This window comes from Manacus candei, unplaced genomic scaffold (assembly GCF_025592945.1).
Source record: "Manacus candei isolate 608988 ecotype Guabito, Panama unplaced genomic scaffold, ASM2559294v1 h1tg000060l, whole genome shotgun sequence".
In the NCBI taxonomy this organism is placed as follows: Eukaryota; Metazoa; Chordata; class Aves; order Passeriformes; family Pipridae; genus Manacus; species Manacus candei.
In genome coordinates this window covers 9825657-9849879 of record NW_026138108.1, presented here as the reverse complement: position 1 = coordinate 9849879, position 24223 = coordinate 9825657, and the positions used below count along the sequence as shown (strand labels likewise).

The window sequence follows — 24223 nt, the reverse complement described above, 5'->3', positions numbered from 1 at the left end:
GCAAACATATTTAATTTCTGAGTGCCACGTGTCAATAGTCCTGAAAACATGCTGAAGGCGCATTATTTCCACACGGGTCAGAACCATCTTTTGCAAGACTAAAAAAAGATCTGATCTTGTCTCAAATTGTACTCCTGGTTCCTAGAAATACTTTTGCTAGGAGATAAGGAAAATGATGTAACCATGGATGTCCACTGGGTATTCTGGATTGAATGAAATCCTCCTTGTGTACCATGGGAATGGTCATAGAATAAAAATTCCAGATGGGCTAATCATAACACATTTACTGAGGTTTCAAGCTGGGACATCTGGGAGAAAAACTATAGAGCAAAATGCTAAAAAGAAAACGTGCATTCATCCTAACTGGGGATGGCTCTTACCTCGGAGTGGCCAGAGCTCCTTACTGAAGGGAAATGCCATCTTCATTTGACCAGCATTAATTAATGACAGGATTTCCCAGCCAGTCCACACTTGGACTTGAAGGTGAGCTCATGAAGCTACCTCTTGGGCATGAGGAGGGGTCTCTTGGGGAGCCTTGTCCCTGGAGAAGTGCATTGTGGAAATCTCTGGTGCCTGGGTGAGGCTTCATGGTGATATTCACTATTTGTCTTCATTAATGCTTAAATTTGTTGTGTGAAGAATAGAGCTGACCTTGAGCTTGCTCTCTGTGCCATCTACAGGTATTGGGATGAGAGAGGCTTCTTCTCCTGCTGAAACCATCTTTATGCTTTGTGTTTAGAAATGTATTGTCTGTGGCAGATCTGACACCACAACCAAATTCTTTAAAATAAAATGTTTAGGGGGAATCGTGTGTCAGCTGCCTAGCACTGAAATGTATGGAATGGAATTAAGCAAACCTTTTCTTAATTAAAAAATGAAAATGGATTCTGAACTTTATCTAAGGGTCACTTTGGGATGATTTTTAGACAGAAAAAATCTTGGCTTTCTGGCAGAACAGCTGTGAGGGAGTGTTCTATTCATTAGAACACAATTTGTCCAAGAAAATATGTTCCAAGTCCTAATCAATTTAGATGAAAACTTGCTGGACAGGGTTCAAGCAGGCCAGTTATGGAGTCTTATAAAGCCAAACCCACATGTCTCAGTGGGCAAGAGGCAAGATAATCTTAGCTTACAATGGAATGTTTAAATTTATACAGCAAAGACACTGACATAGGCACAAGGGTTGGTTCTTTTGTGTTTGGTTTTTGGTTTTTTTAACCAGAAACGTGTGAAGAATCAGAATTTTTAGAGAGAGGGAATATCCCTTTAAGATATAATCACCCATGGTGAATGGACTGTGGCCAGATTCATCCTTGCTCTAGCGTCTATAGAAAGATTTCTGGAAAAGACCAGCTTCTGAAGCACTAGAAACATAGGTGTGCCTCCAAATGAAGGTCCTTGGCATCACACGCTCTTGCAGAGTTTTATAATTCCCAGCTGTATGAGGGGTTTTTTTTGACAAACTGCTTCAGCAGTGGAAATTCAGCAGTTTGGAGAAGCTGTTGCACGGTTAGCCCTTGGGAAGGTGACAGCATGCACAGCATTGTTCAGTGGTTAAATGCACGTTCTTTATCGTGACACATCACTACCGAGCACAGAAAACCACAGGCTAACACACCCCCAGCCTTCCTGGTGTTAATGGTAGCTATTTTGGAGTCTGCTTCTCTGTCATTCAGTTAGTTTCTTCATTACTGCAGCTAGTGTTTCATGATAAAAAAGGGTGCTTAAATAACTTTGAAACAATGCATTTGCTGAAAATTCCCATAGGGGTGAGATAGAACCTGAGCAATCTTTAACCTGGGGAATATTTCATTTCTTAATTTGAAGTGGTTTTCTACCTTGCAGAGTCTTAGCTAAGGTTAATGTCCACCACAAACATGAATCAAGTGTGTCTTTCACAGTAACTGTCCATGCTTCATAGAAAGCCATAGCAAGAAGTTGATCTCTGAAGTGCCAGCTTATATTCGCCTCTTTGCTGATGGATCCTCTGCTTTCCTGCATCTGTTGCTGGGAAGTGACAAATACACCATTTCTCTTCTCTCGTGACTCTCTTCTGGCACTTGAAGGCCTTCACTAGCTTCAGGGGGGGAAAAAATAAGTTCATTCTAGCTGTAACTGGCTCTACACCACAGGGCAGTCCCTCAGTCCCAAACTTGTTACTCACTAGCCTTCTCCTATCCAGGGACTGAGACCTGAGTCAGGAACTGTCTTTTCTCATCATGACTCTGTAATTTCAAGGGGCAGCGAAACACCCCTTCTGTCAGTCCTCCTCCTTCTCCTCCTTTGTCCAACAGCACCATCCACAACACCACCCGTGCACTTGCATCCACCCTCTTGACTCGATCTGAAAGAGAAGGAGCATACAGTATTGTTAAGCAACTTGTGGTTAAAGTCACAAACTCTGGAGACCTCTTGACTACTGTAAACGCCAGCAGTTCGTTGTCCCACAGCCTCTTCCTTCCTTCACACCCCACTCTGCCAAGTCAGCCACCTGAGACCCTGCTTACTGCTCTTGTTTTCCCTGGCTTTCATCACTTGTTTACTTAGAAATCTCTTTCCCTCCCCTTCCCTCCATTTGAATTTCTTGCAGGAGGGTCTTATAAGGACACCTACTTTTATCAGAATTTCCTGTGAATTAATAGGCAGCTTTTTTTGAGGCTTATGTGTTTTGAAATATAAATGTAATCATTTCTTAATTGCCACTTTCCCAAACTCTGCTTTAAAACAAACCCTTTTCTTACGGAAAGTGGTTTTAAAGGGCCAGTTTAAAAGACAGACTCTGTACTGTGGAGGAGGAGGGGTACTTTGGATGCAGCAGGACAGCCTGTCACCCAAGGGAAAACAGCCGACATGCTGCTGAAGCTGGCTGCATATTTTCGTTTCAAAAAGCACTCCAGACTAAAACCACCTGTGAGTTAGTCTAGCCTCTCCTGCTGATTTAGTAGGGCCTGGTGCAGAGTGTCCTGTCAAAAGGCACACTTATTTTCATAAGGCAAATGAATCAGTTTTTATGTGGCACAGTGAGAGCTCATTGGGATGAACTCATTAAAACCTTGTAAAACAAACTGTAAGTGAGAGGTGCAATATTTCATTATTGAAACCTGCAGAATTGACAGGCGTCCTATGGAAAAGTGAGTCATATTGTCTGTGGTACATTCTGTTCATTCTGTTATGATAAACGCGGGTGTTTGTTTGCTGAGTCCATTAGCATCCAGCTATAAACTTGATTAGGAGGACATGTTCCTCAGCCCACTGCTGAGTTTGTGTGTGCACTGCTGTTTGGTTACTGTGTTGTATAACAGTACCAGTCATGTCAGACTGCCATGCCAAAAGGAAATAACAGCACTTTCCTCATTTCTTTCAAATCCATCCTGAATTTCTATTAAAGACATCAAAGCAATTACTCTAATACTTTCCATGCTTTCCGAACGACTCATCTTTTAAAGAAACTACTGGAAAATAAGGCACAACCAAGGTTCCTTAGTTTCAGGGTTTGAAACTTTTAAGAATCTCATGGAAAAAAAGTCAAAATAAGAACCACAAACCCATCTTCTCATAAAACTCTTCTCCATATTTTATATATTAGTATTGATTTCTGTGCTACCAATTGGAGTTGGTTTTACAAGCTACGTGCCAGAAGATAAAACAGGTCATTAGTCTATTAGCGACTGCAGAAGGTAAATTAGCTGACTAAATGTGGTTATTGCTCCTGTTGTTGGAAGACAACAGCCAAGAGAATGACTTTTAAATAGGATGATGGTTGGCTGCATCTAGAACCAGCAGTGAAATAAGAGATTGTCTGCTGGAAACAAGGGGACTTCTGGGAAGGAAGTTTCTATGCAGCATAAGTAGCACTTTGAAAAATCTGACTTTTGTCCAGTTATAAGAATGGGCAAGGTCTCCAAATTTTTAAATGTTTGCTGCATTTCCAACAACTGTAGATGGGGCAGGAGGGATTGGTGCTGACTTCAGCAGGAAGAGAGCTGGACATTAGCCATGGGTTAGAAACTTGTTGGGTTATAGCTTGAAGCATTCTATGTTTCCATAGAATGACTTGCTCACTACAATTACTTGTCTGATGCAGTGCTCCAAGGAAGTGAGGTTACTATCCTACAACTCCTGAAAGGAAGGGCTGAGGACAGGGAGCATCTCCTGTCTAGTTCTGACAGGTAGGCATTCCCAGCTTCTGGGGTGCACAATGGTACCCTTAAGACTGTTTGTTTTGCTGACCTTTTCTCTTCCACATTCTGTTCATACGTTGAGGGCGCAGCAACATGCTGTTCCAGACTCTCTCTAGTGCAAGAGGAGCCCGTGCAAAAAAACTTTGCAGTAACAAGCACCATAAGACTGCAGGTAAAATAGCTGCTTCACTCCTCAAACTGAACCTACCATGGGGTACTCATGTAGGAGAAAAGGAATCTTTTGCCTTTTTCCTCTGGCAAATATCTGGTAGTAGCTTTTGGGATGCTTTCTGCCCTGATAATAACTTCTTTTTTTAATTTTCTCTTCAAGTTATCCAATTGCTAAAGTCCATTCCTCCTTTTCAGTTCCATTTTACAGGTGTTTCTAGTAGTCCAGGAAAACTGTGTATTGTTCCTCCTCAAAGCCTCCTCGTGCCATCTTTTGTTGAGGCAGAGAAATGCTTCAGAGCCATGTCAGTGCTTTTCAGCATGCAGCCACTTGGACAAGCCAGCTCCAGGAGCTACAGGTTCCCAGAAAGCCACCTCCCATCCCACAGCGAAGCAGAAGCTGAAGACTCTCCTCACCCACTGCAGCCTCTCACCTTACCACGTGAGTCATGTGTCACAGGAGGGCATCTCTTAACTCTAAGGGGGATGTTTAATAAACCTGAGATTTCTTAATATTTAGATGTTCACAGTTGTTCACAAAAAGTAAAATACACAGTCCAGCATGATCAGCTACACGCTGGGAAAAAATACACAGCACTGTACTCGAGCAGAGCCAGGATCTCTGTGGGTTCTCTGGCAGGAATGAATGGTTGGCATTGTATTTTTCTAGGTAAAATACAAGAAGTTTATCTAGTAATAGAGCCTGTTGAATCTAGAGCAGCCTGAATTCTTGTAACACCCCCTGCATGCACATGCCTGTGTTGCAGGTGGAAACACTACACTAAGAAATGAAGAGTGACTTAGAATCATGGAATAGCTTAGCTTGGAAAAGACCTCTAAGGTCATTGAGTTGATCTGACTTGATTTCTGCTATTTATCCCTTACTATTCTCTGTCCTATTAACTGTCTTGTTTCCATTGTGGAAATTGTCACCCTGTGACCACATGGCTGAAGTGATTTTTTTTTTTTTTAATTTTTTTTTAACCTGCTCTCCCTGGAGAAAGGTATATTGTGCATGTGTAGGAGCTTAGACTAAAGCAGGGAATGTTGGAAGCTGCAGGTCCTGGTCTTTGCTGTGCTGGCTCCTGATGAGGCATGGATGTGTAAAGCTGTTTGGTATGTGCTGTTGCAAGAAATACATGTGCAAACATGATGAGATATCTGCGGGTACAGGAGCATCTCCTTGGGAACTCTAGTGTTTGGTTTGCTGACAGTATTGCTCCAGTGAAGCAGGTTTTAGTTTCTTTCTACCTCAGTTTGTTTATCTGTAAAATGGAAATAGAGAACTTCCTAGAGAACCCAGAGCTACATTATTAATTGCTCATAGCTTTTGCATACCCTTGAGGAGAGTATAAGCTATAAATCTCTGAAGCTACATACCAACATTTCTGTGGTTTAAGCATCAGGGGAGCCCCTTTTCCAAAGACACTGCTGTGTTCTCCTGGCTATCTGTTCCATGGCAAACCTGTGTTTGGCCCTTGGCATGTAGAGTCTCGGCACCTCGACCCCACAAGCCCTTTCTGTGTGCAGAGCCAAGTGTTTCTGCAGAGCCTGTCCTGCTGGGGGCTGTAGGGTGGAGCTGGGAAGGTGCTTGTTGTGTGTGCTGTGCTTCAGAGGTGCTGAAAGCAACATCTTGTAGACCTGAACAGTCTGCCAGGGCACAGTAGTGCAGTGGCCCTCTCCCAGCACCAGCCCGGCCCTTACCCGAGCCAGGGCCAAACACTGCACACAGGGCCAAGCACTGCTGGGACTGTGGGCATGCACAGAGCCTCCCAAACAGGCTGGAAGGTCAATCAGGTCATCCCGTGCCTCTTGGTAACAGCCCCCAGCACTTTACCATCGGCTCCTTGGAGACTGTGACATTTGAACTTACCCTGGCTGCCCCAGCGCAGGGAGGTCAAACAAATTAAATTTCTCTTCAAATTAGCTGTATGTGGCTTTGATCACTGTCCATTTGAGACTGTGTGTGTTTTAGCTGGAAAAATGCATGCCACGTTCCAGCCACCTCCTCCAGCCAGGGGAGCCGTGATGCCCCTGGCAAACGCGTGCGCTCGCTGAACGTTACTGAGCTGGAGAGTTATCACTGAAGCGTGTCCTCCTCTGTCCAGAAGGATCCCAGTTCACTGGGCCTCTCTCTTACAGATGTTAATTCCTTCCTACTATCTTTACAAGTTCTAGCAGAATAGTAAGCTGCAGTAAAGAGAGGGGATATGTTCAATTTAAGCAGCAAGATCACTATGTTGTGAATAAAGCTGTATTTATTAATGATTACCTCTGTGCCATGACTTTAAATTCAAACAGCTGGACAGCCTCTGCTCTTTATTAATTTCCTTGGATCTTTGGCACGAAGCCCTCAATTCCTGTGATGTAATGGTATAAAAAGTTGGCTCCTGCCCGAGCTTCCACCCACAAGTGCTAAATTTGGAGCATGGCAAATTTCTGCAGATTCCAGAGACAGGCTATGCTCAAGACGTGCTGATGCCTTCAGTCCCATCCTATTGCACCAAACAACAAGATTGTGTGCTTTTTATAACTGGGATCATAAATATGACTCAGATGCACATGTTGTCTATGTAAGCACTTGGGGCTGGCTATCACTTTATGGCACTGGGAAGAAGCCAAGCCAAATAAAAATTGTTTTGAGTAAATATTACATTTCTAGAGCATGAATAACTTTTCTCTGCAGCCAACGTGTCACTAATGGGAATAAGGAAGAAGACGGGGTGGGGGGAAAACAGTAACTAAATCATCCCACTAAACACAGACTGTCTGCAGCAAGACCTGTTGTTTCGACTCGACTGGGGTGTAATATCCCAGATAATTCCTAGCAGGTCTCAGCAAGGACATGAATGATGGAAATAAAAATAGCTATATAGCTCAGCGCCATCCTGCTGCACTGCTCTCTTTTGGGTGGGATCTCCATCAGTGGTATGTAAAACAGGCAACCAAAGAACCGAGTGTCCTTCTCTCCCCCACTCCCAAATGTGCAGAGGCTCAAGCATGTGGATTGCTCCATGGAGATCAGTGTTGCTACTCACATGCTCAGCACTAAGCATGTGCACATGTCTGTCCAGGATCTGGGCCAAAAGGAAGGATGAGTTTTTCATCCTGTGCCTTTGGGACCCCGGGGGTGTTTGCATTGCAGAACACAGGGAAATAGAAAATGAGCCCACATGCAGCTTTGTGCTGCTGTACCAGAAGAAAGCAGCTGACTGGCAGCTCTATGAGGCAGGGATATGCCATCCCACCACATGCAGGACCACTGCATGGCTGCTGGCTCTACTCCAGCTCTTGCAGCAAGCTGATAAATCTCAGCATCCCCTCACCGCCCAAAACCCCAATTACTCCTGCCCTTGAGTAGGAGCAGCGTCACCTACCTGAAATGCAAAGGGAATAAAATAAAATGCTCTTTCTGCAGGGCATTTTCAGGAAACATCCCCTGATAAAAGGAATCTTCAAGTGTCTCAAAAATAATAGCCAGATAGAAATAATAAGTGAGAGTCTAGCTTTGAAAATCATTAGAGCCTTTCCCATTTTCCTAATGGGCACATAATCCTGAGCAGTGCATTCCTTCCCATTGCACCTGTGAGCTTTTACATATCAGATAACTACTTTCCTGAACTTTGTTGTCTTTTCCTTTTTTATAGGCTTCTTTCAGATAGCAGGCAGAAAGCCTGGCTTTAAAAGAGTTCAGACAGGAAGCAGCAATGTTCCAGGAGGATTTCTGAGTCCATCAGTAGAGCAACTGGCTTCTCAAAGTGTGGATTTCAGAGATCCCTAAAATATTTGGCTACACTGTTGGAACAGGTGAGTGGGGAGGCGTCAAGAGCACTCGACATTCTCATGTCCCAGCCGTCCCTATCAGAAGGGTTTGAAGAGCTGTTCTGTGCAGTGGGCTGGACTGGGGCTTGCAGATAAAATGTTTTAAGGGCTGTGAGTCCTGCAATAACCACAGCAGTCTTGACGTCAGCAGACCTGTACCTCCAGGAATTAGTTCTGAGAAATCAGTGCCGGTTTGCCCAGCTAAGGCAGTTTTGACTGTGTTTGAAGGATCTGGGTGATAAGTCCTTTTTCCATGCCTTGCAAGCTGCCAGTGGTCATTTTCTGCCAGAAGAGCAGCCCAAGCAATGTACAAGGGACTGGCTCTCTCCCCTTTGTAATGCATTTTATGATTTGGAGAAATATTTGTAATGCAAGAAAGTGTTTTCACATATTAGAGCTTCTAAATTGTTAGAACAGTTGGAAAATCCTAATTGCCTTTAGAAGTCGAGAAAAAAAAAAAACAGCAAAGAAAATATTTTTGGACTGCAGAATTAACAAAACTGAGAGCTAAAGATTAGTTTCCAAGACCTAAAATATGTTCAGGGAGTCCCATTGTACTTGTGAGTTTAACACAAATACTTGAGCCTTTAAAAAATGATTTGCACCTACCCCCAAACTTGTTGCTCTGAGTTGTAGAGCTTAAGCTCTGAAAAATCTCCAGAGATGTAATGTCGAGGTTGGTCATGTTTAGATTTACCCCAGGATGTTTCCAGAACTCCACACGCACAAAGGAGGGGAAAACCTACCTGGGATTGATTTAGAAGCCTGAATGAGAGGTGACAAAAGGGGGCTTGGCAGGAGTGCTGGCTTAATTTTCCTGAAACTATGTGGGGTTTCGCTCCAGTTAATTAGAGAGTTGAAGGCTGTTTCAAACTGCAGTTCTTTCCCAAGGCTCAGAGGAGGTTTTCTGACTGCCAGGGATGAGGAATATAGGTGGAGGTGACCCTGCAAGGGCCTGGCAGGGGCTGGTGCCGGGGGGTTCTGGTTGTAGAGGATTTGCCCTGGTACACATGGCCCTTCCCGAGGCCTCTTACAGCAATCTGATTTGCACCTTGTGGACACAGTTTCAGGATATCACTTAAAGAGCCCTCTTTTCAAGGACAGCTTCCTATTTTGCAGATGTCTCTGTGCTTTTTTAATGGGTAAACATCACTCATGTTTCATCAATGGACAGCTGAGGCATAAGGAGGTTAAGGGACCTGACGAAGGTGATAGCAAGTCAAATTGTTTGGAATTTTCTAGCTCTGACATATCATCTTTCTAAAGCAGGAAACCCTCTCAGGAGTAGTAGGTTTTCATTAAAACAACAGTTCGAACCTGTCGATCTCGATATATCAGGAGAAAGAGGAATGTAGAAAATGTGAGAGGTAGCTTAGCCTCTCTTAAACTAAACCACCAGGTTCACGTTCCTATGGAGAAACAAATACCCTGCAGGCATCATGGTGTCTTTGATTTATTTTTGGAAGTCGAAAACTCCTCCTTTTGGTGTATGAGCTAAGAAAAAACCGAGGATTTTGTGGGCGAACAAAAGTTTTCTGGAGGAAAAAACCCCTCCAGTTCCACTTCTCAAGGGCTTATGGCATGAGCAGTTGAGCTAAGGTAATCCAATTTATCCTCCCCTACATTTCAAAATTGGATTAAAGTTCGTAAGTCATTGAGGGAAACTGTTACCCAACAGAGTAACTGCGTGAGTCTCAAATTAGTGTGTCAGGCCTTTGCAGCGGCGGGTGCAGACCCTGTTTTCAGTCACCTGAATAAATCAGTGTGCCCAGAGCACAGGAGGGAGCGAGGTGCAGGTCGGTGAAGCCCCCCGAGCTGCGATGACTGGCTATGCTGACAGCCTTGTCCGTCATCGGCCTGGTCCTCCCTCTCTTTCCTTTTCTTTGGTGAGATAAGTCATCCCAGCCCTAGGAAGAGGTTTTGGCTGGGTGCTAGGTGTGGGTTTTTCCTCCTGCCGCAGCAGTGTGCTGCTGCACGTACACAAAGTGACGCGGCTCCAGGCGTGCGCCCGGCTCAGCTGTGCATCCCCCGCGCGGTGCCGCATCCCCGCGAACCCGCCCCCCGGAGCGGGATCCGCAGATGTGATTCATTAGGAGCCTGCCGAGCAGGGCTGTGCTCCCCGGGCTCTCCCGGGCCGTGCGGCGGTGTCCGGCTGCCATCTGGTGTCCGGCGCCTGGGGGGGCCCCGCACATCCCCCGCGCATCTCCCGCCACCGCGGGACAGCCCGAGCTCAGTGGCATCCCCTGGGCTGCGGCCAAGCCGTGAGCAAATCCTGCCCAGACTCACCAGGGCCCCCCGCCACGGTATCTCCCGCATTCCTGCGGCAGATCTGGTATTTCTTATTGTTCTCCCCGTCTCTGGGGGAGCAGCTGCCGCTGCCTGGCTGGCCTGCCGGGGCAGGAGCTGGCGGGGCCCTGGGCTGCGGGTTCCACGACTCGCCAGGGGCTTTGGAAAAATCGTGTCAGTCTTCTCGCCCTGCTTCGGCATGTAGGGACTTGGGGCTCATCAGGAGGGGCAAGATAAAAATTAGAAAAGAATGGAAAACTGGAAGAGCAGCGAGCGGTCGTGCAGCATCGCTCTCCCAGGGGTGGTGTGGGCTCAGCACACGCTTCCCTGGGTCTGGCACACACTTCCCTGGGCTGGGCACAGGCTGCCCTGAGCTCAGCACTCACCCGAGAGCTTTCTGCTGAAGTAGTTGAGCCAGCCTGCAGCAACACAGCACCTCAAATTTGCTGGGTGGGAAATGCCCCTAACTGGGATGCTGGTAGGCACAGGGACACCAGCAGGGACTGGTCAGAATGGGGTGAGGGGAGAGGCAGACACAGAGCTGTTCTTGAAGCTGGATGGGACCAGTTTGTGCTCTGCACCGACAGCAGAACTGCTGGAGAGCAGCCTGGCCCAGCAAGGGTGTTGGGCACCCAGTGTTGCTTTCTTGTTCCCTCTTCCTTTGGTGAGTTGCTCTGCCAAGCTGGTTCTTGTACCATGCCTGCGCATGATTTCAAGGAATATATGCTCTGGATTTTCTCCTGCTGTCGGGGAGGGTTTTCTGGCTGGAGGTGATCTGAGAGCAGCTGTAGGTTTGGCTCTTGCCATCTGAAATGGTGACAGTGAAGGGAACATGCTGGAGCACGGGCAGGCAAGTTTCTTTTGTGAGCAGGGCCACGTGCAGCTATGCAGTGAGAAAGACTTGGGGTGATGGGTGTTTTGGGCCAGCCGTCTTCCCAGGAAGCTTCATGGGCCAGCAGCGACCCCCTTGGGCATCGTGCAACCCTCACAGGCAGGCAGTAGCCGTGTTAAAGCAAAGCAGAAAACACAGAAGATGCCACCTCCGTCCCCACAGGGAGCAGCCACACCACTCAGCTTTTGGTGGGGCCTGTGTGTGAGCAGGCCATACCCTGCCTCCATCATTTCCCACCTTCTGCCTGGGAAAAAGCAGTCCAGGGCCAACACAATCTTTTTGTCAGGGAGGGAAAGCCTGGCTGCAAAACAGAGCATGCTTCTCCCTCATAGGCAGATGTGGTAGTTGACTGTGTGTCTGGGAGAGATTAAAATGGCCCAATGCATCACTGGCAAAGGAGATGGTTCAGGAAACACAACCTTGGGCAGCTCCAAATGCAAAATTTCAGTCCCAGTTACGCTGTGAGAGGGACTTTCTGAAGGTGACTAAGCAGAGTCTGACCGTAAGTAGATTTTTTAAGTTGTTTTATAAAGTTGGTTTTTTTTTCTTGTTTAATCAGGACTGAGGAACCAGCACCCCAGAGGACCTGCAGCTCCCCAGCACTCACACCTTGAGTCAAGACTGAGCTACACAAGCCGCTTCAGAATGGAAAGAGAAATCCCCGTGCTCTGGTAGGCACTGAAACAGCTAATCAATGTCAACACCAAGGAAGTCCAGGCTGCTTTTGAAACTGTCTCATGTCTGTGCTTGAGTTTTTAATCCCATCTGAGATGCTAATGTGTTCAAAGTAGACTTGCTGGCCAAGGTAGGTGAAAGGACACGGGCGCCTTGTGCAACTGTGGGCGAGATCTGCCAACGCAGACCTGTGCAAATCACCTCAAACATCCCCACAAACACCCTGGTAGGTTCCCCGGGGTGAAATCTGTGTTGCCTGAGCAAATCGCTGTTGTGTGCTCAGAAAACAGGCGACAACAGGAATAACAGCGAGTGTTTGCATGAAGACATTTTTAGACCCAGATCCTGTAAAAGCTGTTTGTGTGCCGTAGCCATGGCAAGTAGCTCTACTAATTAGCAACAATATTAATAACAGAGAATAAAGTTGGTGCTAGATCAAGCTCCTTTGGTAGGTGATGTGAGCAATGAGCACACTGAGTAGGATAGAAAGGGTTATTTTTTTTGTGGTTTTCTCATTTATTAATGAATTTAAAAGAACGGTTGATGGGGAGAAGTGAGTGCAGTTGTTATGGAGGTTGTGATTTCTTTTTCTCTTTCTGTCAGCATTCTGCCCAGTCTGCCATGGGCTTTCCTCTAACCCACTGCTCATATCCTTTTACATTTCCTCTGTCAAGCAGGCTAAAATATGAGAAGAAAAAAAAGCAGAAGGGCTTCCAGGGCTGTGTATATAGGTGTTAAAAACCGCCTCATTAAATCTCCCTCTCAAGGCTTTTCAGGATGTTTTTAATCTACTGTTTTGCATCATACTGGTCCAATTTTAATTTCTTTTGGAGGTGAGAAGCAGTCACCCTTTTCCAAATCTATTTTCGTCTTATGTGTTAAAACCACCACTGGCATTTCCTTTTTCTGAAGGATGAGTATTTTTGACGTACCCAGAAAGCCAGTTCATAAAACAGTGCTTTTCTGCACCTTTGCTTCCTGGTATTTCCAAGTAGTTGAAGTTCACAGTGAGACTCAATGTGTGGAAGTCACAACAGCCTCTGAATTCAAGTAGTGTCACAAATTTCTGTTTGCATTTTATTTTGGACCTCATGGCCACATTAGCACTAGCAGGAGTCCTCAAGATATGATGTTTGTATAGCTGCTCACCCTGCCAGGTGGGGAGCTCCAAAGTGTTTCAAACCATGGGCTGATATCCCCTCCTCCTAACGCCCACCCTGTTTGTGGTTTGAAGGGATGAGTCTGAGTCCTGCTCTCAAAAAGGGAGTACGTGATGCTGAGCACATCCTCCTCTCAGCCCCAGTCTTGTAGCCTCGGGGCATGTGTAAGAGGCACCTGGGAAAACACTGTTTGCAGCTAAGGAAACTTCCTTACCCATTTTTTCTTGCTGTGCTTTACTGCCATTAAGAAAGCTCTATGGCAGCCCAAGCTTTGCCTGCAGGTGTGAGATTGCTGGATGCTGTATCCAACTGTACACGTTGTCCTTCTATGCTGCAGTGGGGGTTTTCAGGGAAAACATGCACGACTTAGCTCCAAGGCTTTGAGCCTAAATTTATCCTAAGCCAGTGGTAACATTCATAAGATCTTTTTTTCCTAGGCTGATGGGATGTCTCTGGGATCAGGCATGCTGAGCTGAGCTAAGAGAGGAGCCGAACTGGCGCATGAACCCAGGGACAACAGGGAGGTGTCTGATGGTGGTGCAACAGGAGACCTGGCTCACAGTGCTTTTCCCTTGCACTCCCTGCTGCGGGGGAAAGGAGAGGAAGAGTGTGTGTCCCGGGACATCTCCACAGGTAGGGAACACCGCAGTAACTGAGCTGGGCCACCACGAGGTGGCAGCCGGAGCCAAGCGATGAGGAGCTCCGGCCCGACGTGTTCCTGCCCTGGGAACTCCGGGGACAGCCAGGCGGGGGGCGTCGGGGGCGCGAAAAGATTTATTTTAAAAAGCAAACAAAAGAGAGCCACAATTATCAAATAACCAGCATGGTGCCGACAGAGTTGGAAAGTCCCGAAAATCTTGTTAAGTGTTGAAGGAATTTGTCATTCTCTGAGAGGGGACAAGTGTACGGCAGAGTAGAGTGTAGTACTGCCTCCTTTCTGTGCCCTTTCCTTTGGGAACAAATAATGACCTCTCTCCCCGAATGACTTTATGGATTTCCCCTTTCCTGGCCCTGCACTGGTTTGCTCAAAACTTTTTTACTTAGCTGCTTCACATATTTGAGATAAAAATCAGAGCAGTTATTTTCAGTTCACTTTTACTGAGATAGATGATGCAGCTCGTGTTCCAGGTGGCCTGTGTGACTGAGCCATAGGATCACAGAATGGCTTGGGTTGGAAGGGACCTTAAAGATTATCTCATTCCAACCCCCACACCCCACAATGAACAGCTACAAACAGTTACTGCTTTGTGGGGTTGGGTCCCCCCATCAGCCCCAGGATACAGATTCTATCCTAAGACACTCTTTCTTTTCCCCACATGGGCTTTGCTTTTGTGGATGTTCATGCAGGACACTGAAACAGAAGTAACATAAGTTGCTGGAAACTGGCCTGTTAGTTTGGGAATGTGTGATTCACTATGCACAGCTCATAGATCAACTCCATAAAATGATCACAGGGCAAAAAAAAAAATCCCATCCTGTTTTTAGAGGGAAAAGCATGGTACTGTGGTATTGGTTTGCAGGACTGTTCCACCAGCAGCAGGTAAATTAAACCTGAATCTGGTGAACAAAGGAAAGCGGGCTGAGCATTCCCAAGGGTTCAGGAACAGCAGCCACAGCTTTCCACTGGCCTCTGCATGGCTAAGCCCAGGGCGTAGGTAAGGCTTCCTGGGGCAGAACAGAGCTACCCCTAGTCCTACAGTTCACTGAGGATATCCTCACCATTAGCAGGCTCGTTGGTTTGTTGGAATAGCAGAGCTGGAACCCTTGGCCTCACCGGAAATGATACCACAAGGGGATGCAGCTTCCCATGCTCACTGTTCCATGAGCTGTGGTGACTGACTCACAGCCCTGTGCTCCCTTTGAATGCTGTTCAGTGTCACTTTAAGGGGCTTAGTCTAAAGCGGTATTTTTGCTCAGAATGCAAATGGTTTAATTTTTAAACCAACCTCTCCCCCACCTTTACTGCGCAGTGCTTCACACAAAGCTTTCTTAATTTGTCAGAGCAAGCAGGGCCGACAAAGCTAAAAGGAAACTTGTCTCATTTCCTCTTCTAGCAGTGAGTAAGAGCTGACTCCAGACAGACATATGGGGCTGACGTCCCCCCTGACGGGCTGTTGTGTGTGTCTGTGCCCAGGTGCCTCTCGCAGCAGCCGTGTTCCCGTCAGCTGAGCCCTGCTCTGCCCTTGTCCCAGGTTCCCATTCCAAGGTTCCTGTGCTGCTCTAGGCACAACAGCTGCATCAATTCATTTCCCTCCTGGCATCCTTGTCTTTCAGAGACAGCTAAACTGCGCCCTCCAAATACTGTTCCTGAGCAAGGCTGGCTGCCAGAGCTGAGCACCATGATGCTGTACCAAGGTGTACTGAATACAAACATGTAAGAGAAGCAATGCTGTTAAATTATATTTGTGTTATCTGTGTGACCACTGCCTCTATTACAGCTTTAATCTACATCCCATTGATCCAACCATTAAACTTCTTACATCAAAGTAATACTTCCACACAACAGTTACTGGATTTTGAACACCAGTAACCCAAAAGAAACCCAGGCAAAAAGACACTAATTAATTCCAAAATGTAAATGACTTTATATTACTTTATTAAACAGCCAATTCTAAAGAACAGTAAAAAATATCAAAACATGCATCATTTGGTGTTCTTAAAAAACAGTTGTCCAAAATAAAGACCATTAGAAAAATTAAACAAGTTTAGCCCCAATACACCTTTTGCTCTCCACATAAAAGATGTTGGTAGTTATAAATACTGTTCCAACTCCTTTAGCAAAGTTTAACCACGTGCACATTAGTATTTCTATTACAGTTGGATGTTTATTTCTTCACAATGCTTCTGTAAACGTGATCAATGTTTTTAAAAAAATGCCTTGTTATCAAGCTTGAGGAACTATTGTTTTCCTGTACAGTAAGTACAAATAGAAAGATCCTGGATTTTCGTGCCATTCTAATTAGCACTCTATTTACCGAATCATTAAAGATTTCAATTAGTATAAAAATATAACCAGAGAATAAATGTCTGAGAAGATTCAGTATTTGAGTGAGTCTTAGTTAATAGGCAAATAAAATGGTATTGACTTCCAAATCTGGGCACCACTTCTGTACAACTTTTGCTTTTCCCAGATCCAAGTATCACAGTGCTGCACGCAAAGGCACTGCTTATCCACCTGAAAAATTCACTTCTTATTTATGAAAAATAATTTAACATGTAGCTGAACTAACAAGCAGGTGCTAAGGGATGGATGTCTGGGGTACAGGCAAAGCTGACTCAAAGCCACACCAGTGGGCACCTGCTCCTTGAGGGGGGAGTTCTCAAAATCTCTGTACAAGTTAGCAGGAATCCTGTTTTACTGAGCAATAGACAGACTTCTTGTCTGCTGTGGGAGATCTACAGAGCAAAGTCACAGACTTGCTGCTTTTCCCTAAAGAAACAGAAAAAATTGGCTCTGTCCCTGGAAAGAATTGTGAGGCAGAGCAGCAGGCTCTTTGGGAAGCCCTGGTACTAGAAACACTGAAATTATTTTACTGACAGGAATGATTTTTTTTTTTCCTAAAGCTGTTATTTTTACACATTTATCATTTTTATTAAAAAAAAAAAGTGAAATTTATTTTTCCTTTTACTTTTTTTTTTAATCTGTCCTCCAATTAAGATAAAAGTGCTACATCTAAAAATGGTGGTATGTTCTAATCAGATTTCTTGCACAAACACAGCCTTGATGCAGATGATATCTGGACTGTGCCACCACCTTCCATTCATCTGCTTCAGAAACCTGTGAGACAAAACTGCATCTTTTAAACTATTAAGAGAACTCTCAAGGCTTTATTTAGCACTTCCCAAGTGTGAGACAGTACAAAAACAGTCTTGCACGACTACTTTTTTTCCAAATGTCTTCCAGCAGCATTTTCTACATGCCTATTTCTAGTTCTTTTGTTTGTATTCTTGCAAACAGAGGAAAACAGGACACCAAATCCAACCAGGCAGCATGTACTGCCAGCCCACCCTCACTAAAGGATGTGTCTGAGCACTAAGCACCATGCAAAGAGCAGCAGATGGACAGAGTAGAAGGAGGCTCAGTGGAAGGAAAGGTAATGCTCTGTCTCAGAGTTGGACACAATCTCCAGGACTGACTTATCCTGGGTTTAAATTATACTAACTCAACCAATGGAACAATTGCTTCCCTCACTTTTTAGAAGGAAAGTGATGCTGCTTGATTGGTTAGCTGCTGTCAGATTGTTACAGGCTAGTACATAAACAACTCTGTCACAAGCTACATTTGAACAAAAATCTTCAGTTGAGAAGTCTTTTATAAAAGAAGAGAATTTCTGGAAACACGAGCGAGAACAAACTGCAAGTAGTGTCAGACACCACATATTGTAATTGCTCAGCTCTCAGCAGACACACTGACGTGGTAAACAGTTTTTCATCTGTACAGAGGCCCAACCTGCTGAGCAAACTAAGAACTTTGCAAGCGAGAGGCTGCTCTGTGCAAAGCAGGACGAGGGGAGGTGGGCTGCCATTCACAGACAACTCGTCAGCCACCGCCATCACTCAGAAGTGGCTTTTTTCCCTTTCCAGCTCTTTTGTCTTTCCTCCAGTTCAGCTTCAGTGAAGGCAGCTGGGCCCCAGTTTGTGATTAAGTGAGGATTCTTGGAGCCTGGAAGACAGAGTGCAATACTTGAGAGGGCCATTTCTGACAGGGATGTTGCACACCCACCACAGGAGGATTTGGAAAATGCTGCCTCTTCTGTGACTGGAAACCTTCTCAAAGGTGACCCAAGGACCTGCCTGTCCAAGGAGGAAGGAATGCCTGGGCTGCTGTCACTGAAGGTGCTTAGTGTGAGTTGTCAACTGCTGCAATCTTTTGTATCCTTATCTCCCAACTTCCAACCCCCACCCTCAAATAGTTCTGTCTTAGGAAACCCCTCTTCTTGCCTTTAGAGGTGTCCTTTAAGAAAAGTCATTTCTCCAGAACTGCATTACGAAGCCACTTTCCTCTGGGCTGGCATGCTATTAATTAAGCTAAGAAATTAAACTTTTTCAGAAATCAAATATTTACTTCACGGTTTTGAATGCTAACTGCATTCAACACCTACACGATGCAATGTTCAGGCTGATCCTTGCTTTGTTTTAAACATAAAAGAAACAAACAACAATAATAACGACAATAAAATCTTTATAGTAGGGCCAGTAGATGTAAAGACTTGAAAGTTACCATCAGCGGTTCTCACAATTGTGTTATTTATAGGCTGCCATGAAACCAGTAAGTCACAAGAAAAGGCAGACTTCAGTAAATCACCAGGTGATCTAAGTACCTGAGACAGAATGAATGCATATTTTTGTAACTTTTCTGTTGATAACTTACCTGGCTCTATTAGTCGAATTAATCCCTCATGATGAGCTACTTTATCTTTCCAACTCTTGGTGTTATTAGCTGCCGTTTCCAACTTCTTCTTAACCTCCTGAAAGAAGATACAGCCTGCTTGAAAACAAGAACAACTTCACTCTGTTTATATAAAAAGATAAAACATCTTTTAAACCCAAAGCTAGAACCATGCTAATTCAGCCAGCCCTCTGTGTTAGTGAGAGCTCAATTTCTAACCATCCCAAGTAATTTAGTCATCGCTGGGGAAAAAAAAAAAAAAAAGTTGTCAAACCAGAATCCCAAAATAACTTGGTTTTAAAAGATTCTGTAGCTGTGTAAGCAGGGCTCATCTTCATAAAGATTGAAAGCGTAAACTGTAGTTTCAAAACAGGAAGATGCACTTTCTGTTCCAAACTATCTCTCACTACGAGAAATCATAAAAAAGGAAAAGGACCACTGCTCTTACACCCAAGCAAGACAGAGGCATTCTTCAGTCTAAACTGGGCTTTTGGGAAATTCCAAATGCAAGGCTAGAATGTTTAATTATTTCTATATTAATTGTTTTGTGGATTTTTTTTTTTAAATGTCTATTGTATTCAGCAATTCCTTCGGAGTACTAAGTGATGTTTCGCATACAAAAAGGTGAGATGTCACCTAAAGAAATGGCAAGTACCAGTGAAAAGCAATCTAACGATGGTGTGAGATGTAACACCAACATGGGAAGTTGTAAAGAGTCCACAACTACCCCACGTGGGCCCTTGTTCATGGTCACTGCAGCATTTGTATTCTGTGCCAGTCCAGAGCTCATTGGCTGGTCCTTCACAGAGCTCACCTCAATGGCACAGACGCCAGCATAAACACTCTCTCCAGTTAAACAGAAACCCAGCCAGGTTTTGTTTCCTGACCTAAATACATGCAGGATCAACACCTCCTCAGTCCTGGAAATTGTGCCGCACTTCAGACTCTGTACTCGCTGGATTCTGGCTCTTATTTCTTCCACAAACTGACTTCCTCAGCTACTGACCTTCACCAAAAACACTCAGCAGAGCAGAGAGCAGGTCTGGCAATTGGGACAGGAGGCACTGCTACACATTCAGAATCTGAGCTTAAATACATTTTCGAGTGCCTACAGTAACACATTGATATTTCATCTGTAGAAGACAATATTGTGCAATTACATCATCAAAACACTGCAAGAATAACTAACTCAGAAGCAAAAGGCATTCAGTTATGAGAGCAACGGGACTGCATATGAAGTGAGTCTACAGTAGAAGACAAATGCACAGAGAGTGTTTCAGGATATGACTGAGCTGGCTTGTATGCAAATTGGGACAAAAATAAATAGAGGAGGTGGTGTGTCTGAAATAGGTCCTCTTCTTCAAATGTATCCACTGGTCTAGACCAAGAAAACCTGACCCAACTATACTACCTCTCATTATAATCTTCATGCCATACTAATCCTTACAGAAGCATAACAGTGATGAACTTCAAATTCAGTCAATCCGTGGATGAGAGGTTGATGCACAGAACAGCTCACCTCGTACTGCTCAAGGGCCTCCTTCCTTTCCAGTTCAAGTTGTTTCAGTTGCTGCATAGCAACTTGAAGAGCCTGTTCCTTTATAATTCTCTGGTTTTCTAGCTCTTGCTTCTCTGCTTCTGTCATCTGAATGGTCTGTTGCTGCTGCAAATGCCATTTTTCCAGTTCAGCTCTCTTTGCTGACTCCTCTTCCAGCAATCTGCAATGGGGATTGTTTTGTTAACTGCACTTAAAAGTAAGTTGTATCCATTACCTAGCAAACATGTATGGAAGCAAAGTTAATTGTTTATTTTCCCCTCCCCCCTTTTTTTAAAGGGTAGGAATATATTGTTTATAAAAAAAGAGCTTGGGAAGCAGGGAAAAAAAATTATTGCTTGCTGGTTTGCCTTCAGCATCAAGCTGCTGATCATGCCAGCAGTGCAAGCAGTCTGACTGCTACAAAGGGCTATTCAGAAAATGTAGTCAATAATGCAAACACACAACACAGAGCCCTAGAAGAAACAAGCATGCATAAGTTATCTTCATTGTCTTAGTACCAAATATATGAAGAAACAAACCACGGTAAAAAAAGCCCAAGTGAATAAGAGGAAACTTAACCCTTTATCAGTGCAGTTTAAACCTGCGATAAAATACAGTAGAACGTCATATTTACAGTTAGTGCTTTATAAAATAAACAACTGAAAAGCTTGTGCAGAGTGATCTCAGTTTTCCACATGCTGACAAGCACACCACCTGATGGAAAAATAAGTGTGCCTGCTTTTCTGAAATTGCTGAGCACTCCCTCTACTAAGCACTAATCGAACATATTTAAATACCAGCTTGAGCTTTCATATCTTGAGGGAAAATAAAACCTGTGTTTTGACTTGAAGGTCATTCCAGCAGCATGTCCAAGAGGCAAACAATCATTAGTGCATGGCACAGTTACTTACTATTTGCAGGGGAGGGGTGGGGAACTGAAATACTTTTCTACCTGGTCAAAGCCATACCTGGCCTGAAGTTTCCTCACAGTCTCTTCATCTTGACGTGCCTGTCTCTCATCCTCCAATGCTTCCTGTAGCTGTTTATACATTTCTTCCAGTTCACGTACTCTTTGTAAATATTGTTCCAGTTCAGATGATTTCTGAGCAACCTGCTCTTCCATCTTTTGCCTTACCTAGCAGCATAAATTGGGGACACATGAGCTGACATTCAGCTTAGGGTTCCAATTTTTAAAGGAATTGCCAGGTTTCCCTCAGATGATGCTTTCAGAGACAAACCTTTTCCTGCTGCCTGCAGAGCAGAACTGACAAAATTGTGGCAAGAACTGTAGATGTGTAACTAAGAGCATTAAAAAAAAAAAAAATATTAATACAAGTTACTTATGTTGCCCTACTTCCTGCAGCACAGGATTTTTACAGGAGGTTCAAACCTAACTTTGGTCAGTTTGATCTTCTTGCTTAGTTTACAGATACACACTAAACTGAAGGAAGAGAAAGCTTGCAGAGTGGTCAGACACAAAAGTCAGGCTGATTTAGTGACAGTTTCCACTCCCTTCCTCAGGCAAGTCCTCCCTTGGCAGCAGTGTATCTCACACACGTGTCTGGATGATGGCACCACATCAGCAAAGGACTGGAAAACAGCTAAGGAGGTTGGCTCTGCTAAGAGAAGAGCCACTACAACGAAGAAAGGTAAGGGACAGAGGAAGGTGAGGGAATGCTGCATATCCTCAATCTCCCAGTCTCTGATCCTTATCATCCCTCTTTTACCGACCAGAGAGTGAAACCAGGAGCCTGTGACTCCCACAGAGGCCATTCCTGTGCTGGGTCAGCAGGAGGCAGCTGGGATAAAGCACCAAGCCCTTGGCATTTACCAACACATGGCATGTCCTGCATAGCCCCAACAGGCTACAGTCACGTGTCAGAGGGTGGCATGTCCTGCCCCACTGGTCTGCAGTCTGCTTTCCCTCAGCTAACCGAAATCCCAGTGACCCAGAAAGTGATTGCATTCAGGAATTCACACTCACCCATAAAGCAGCACTGTGTGCATTTATGTCCTGAGATGTCCCATCACACTGACTTAACAATTTCTGCTTCTTTTCTCCAGATAACAGAAAAACTCGTTATGCCTGACAAAGCCCTTGAAGATTGAGAACTAGTTCTTTTGGAAATTCCCAGTGTAGGTTAATAGCAACTTTACTTTTTATATTTGTGTGTGTGCATAAATGTAAAAGGGGACACAGCATAAAAAAGCAATAGTTCTGGGAATATATAAAATGCATTTTGATTATGCCTGATTCATTCTGCATATTCATACAGCACGTACTGGCCTCAGGTTCTCCATCTTTGAAAACTCCAAAAACGTCAGCCTCCTTCGAACAGTCAATATTTTTTCCCAGTTTTCCAGTAACACTTAAGCCTTGAAAGCTATACAAATTGTAGCCAAGCTGTGCCAGTATTTGAATTCACCAGTAAAAATATTTTAGTCCTACATCTCTAGCAAATGCAACGCAGGTTGCATTCTCCAGCCTCCAGCAAAATCTGTGGAATCTTTTCAGTGGCTCCTGTGAGGGAAGCCCTTGCTGCAGGCACGGCTCACTGTGTGTAATCATAGCAAAAACCCACATCCTCTGCTCACCATTTTTTCTCTCTCCAGCTCCAAACTGAAGCGATCTTGTAATTCAACTTGAGTCTGAAGTCTTTTCTTCTCCTCCTCAGCAGCACGAGCAGCTGCTGCTTCCAGTTGCTGGAAGAGAAGGGTGTGAGGTGGGGGGGGAAGAAAAGGAGGACACAAACAATTTGTCAAAGCTAAAACAAAAATGGAAGAAACCTTCAAATGCATTAAGGCACCAATGTGGGGGGTTTTTTAATCTTGTTTATTTGCATGACAATTTGAAATTTATCAATGAAAAGGTAATTATCCCAACTACCTCCAAGTTTCCTTTGAGTCCTGCCTTGCACAAGTGAAAGAAATCACTGTATTTCCTTCTCTACCTCATATGGGATAGAAAACTGTTATGGAAAACCACCTTTCAGGCAGGATTGCATCGGAGTTCCCACAGTGAAAACATGCCAGCATGCATAGACTTCATACAGAAACAGAAGTGAGAAGCACTGAATTGCCATGGCAAAGCAGAAGTGCCATGAACTTTGACTAGAATAAGTGATTGTGCTATTGTGAATCACACCCCTCTAACATCCCCTAAACTGCCAAGTAAGGTAAATAACATTCTGGTTGATAATCATCACTTGAAATTAGAGGGAGAATTAGCCTACTCAGAGCTAAGGCCTAGGAAAGAGCTGCTGGTAACTTCATGCCTTCTTGCAACTTATTAAACTTTCGTCGCATCTTCATTCTACAAATAAAAGCAGCTGTCACAGTTTTTCCTTGCATCAGGATTTTGATGCACATAAGGTTAGAAATCTTCAAGTATCAGCCAAAGCTTTACCAACAGTGAAAGCAAAACAATTCTTTCACAGAATTTTCTTAAGAAACTTATCTGATGCTTCTTTTATAGTATGCTGGGCTGGGGAAATTGTTTCCACAGACCTTCAATATGAGTGGGACACAACACAAAAAGGACATCCACCTATTGGAGTGAGTCCAGAGGAAGGCCAAGAAGATGATCAAAGGGATGGAGCACCTCTCCTACAGAGACAGGCTGAGAGAGTTGAGGTTGTTCAGCCTGGAAAAGAGAGGGCTCCAGAGAGACCTTAGAGCACCTTCCAGTGCCTAAAGAGTCCATTGGAGAGCTGGAGAGGGACTACTGACAAAGGCATGTGGTGATAGTACAAGGGGTAACTTTAGCAAGGCAGGGTTAGATTGAATATTGGGAAGAAATTCTCTACTGTGAGGGTGGTAAGACACTGGAACAGGTTGCCCAGAGAAGCTGTGGATGTTCCATCCCTGGAAGTGCTCAAGGCCAGTTTGGATGGGGCTTTGAGCAACCTCATCCAGTGAAAGGTGACCCTGCCCACAGTAGGGGGGCTGGAAGTAGATGATCTTTAAGGTCCCTTCCAAACCAAACCTTTCTATGTTCCATCATGCTCATTAGTATTTTTGGAAGGCACCACATTTAAAGCATCCTCCCTCACACAACCTAGATGAACTAATGAGATGCCTAAGCAATTAAAACTGCCAAGCTAAAACTTTCAT

General features: G+C 44.6%; 1 protein-coding gene and 1 long non-coding RNA gene across 3 annotated transcripts in view; one reads left to right on the top strand and one right to left on the bottom strand.

The window, feature by feature from the left end:
- The first annotated feature begins 303 nt into the window (after nucleotides 1-303).
- LOC127478376 (uncharacterized) lies at nucleotides 304-22707 on the top strand. Its single transcript, XR_007907202.1, has 9 exons — nucleotides 304-483; nucleotides 4548-4791; nucleotides 7997-8160; nucleotides 11909-12020; nucleotides 13622-13817; nucleotides 15459-15558; nucleotides 17769-18029; nucleotides 21632-21759; nucleotides 22175-22707. It is a non-coding gene; the product is annotated as an uncharacterized LOC127478376 (long non-coding RNA).
- Nucleotides 15770-24223, bottom strand: part of SWAP70 (switching B cell complex subunit SWAP70) — a 38787-nt gene continuing 30333 nt past the window's right edge. For both annotated transcript variants that reach the window (XM_051803910.1, XM_051803911.1), the window contains 5 exons: nucleotides 22706-22813; nucleotides 21079-21245; nucleotides 20093-20291; nucleotides 18556-18652; nucleotides 15770-17847 (listed from right to left, as the gene is read on the bottom strand). In XM_051803910.1, coding sequence (XP_051659870.1) covers nucleotides 17738-17847; nucleotides 18556-18652; nucleotides 20093-20291; nucleotides 21079-21245; nucleotides 22706-22813 — 681 coding nt within the window. In that variant the 3' untranslated portion in view covers nucleotides 15770-17737. The remainder of the gene's footprint in view (nucleotides 17848-18555; nucleotides 18653-20092; nucleotides 20292-21078; nucleotides 21246-22705; nucleotides 22814-24223) is intronic.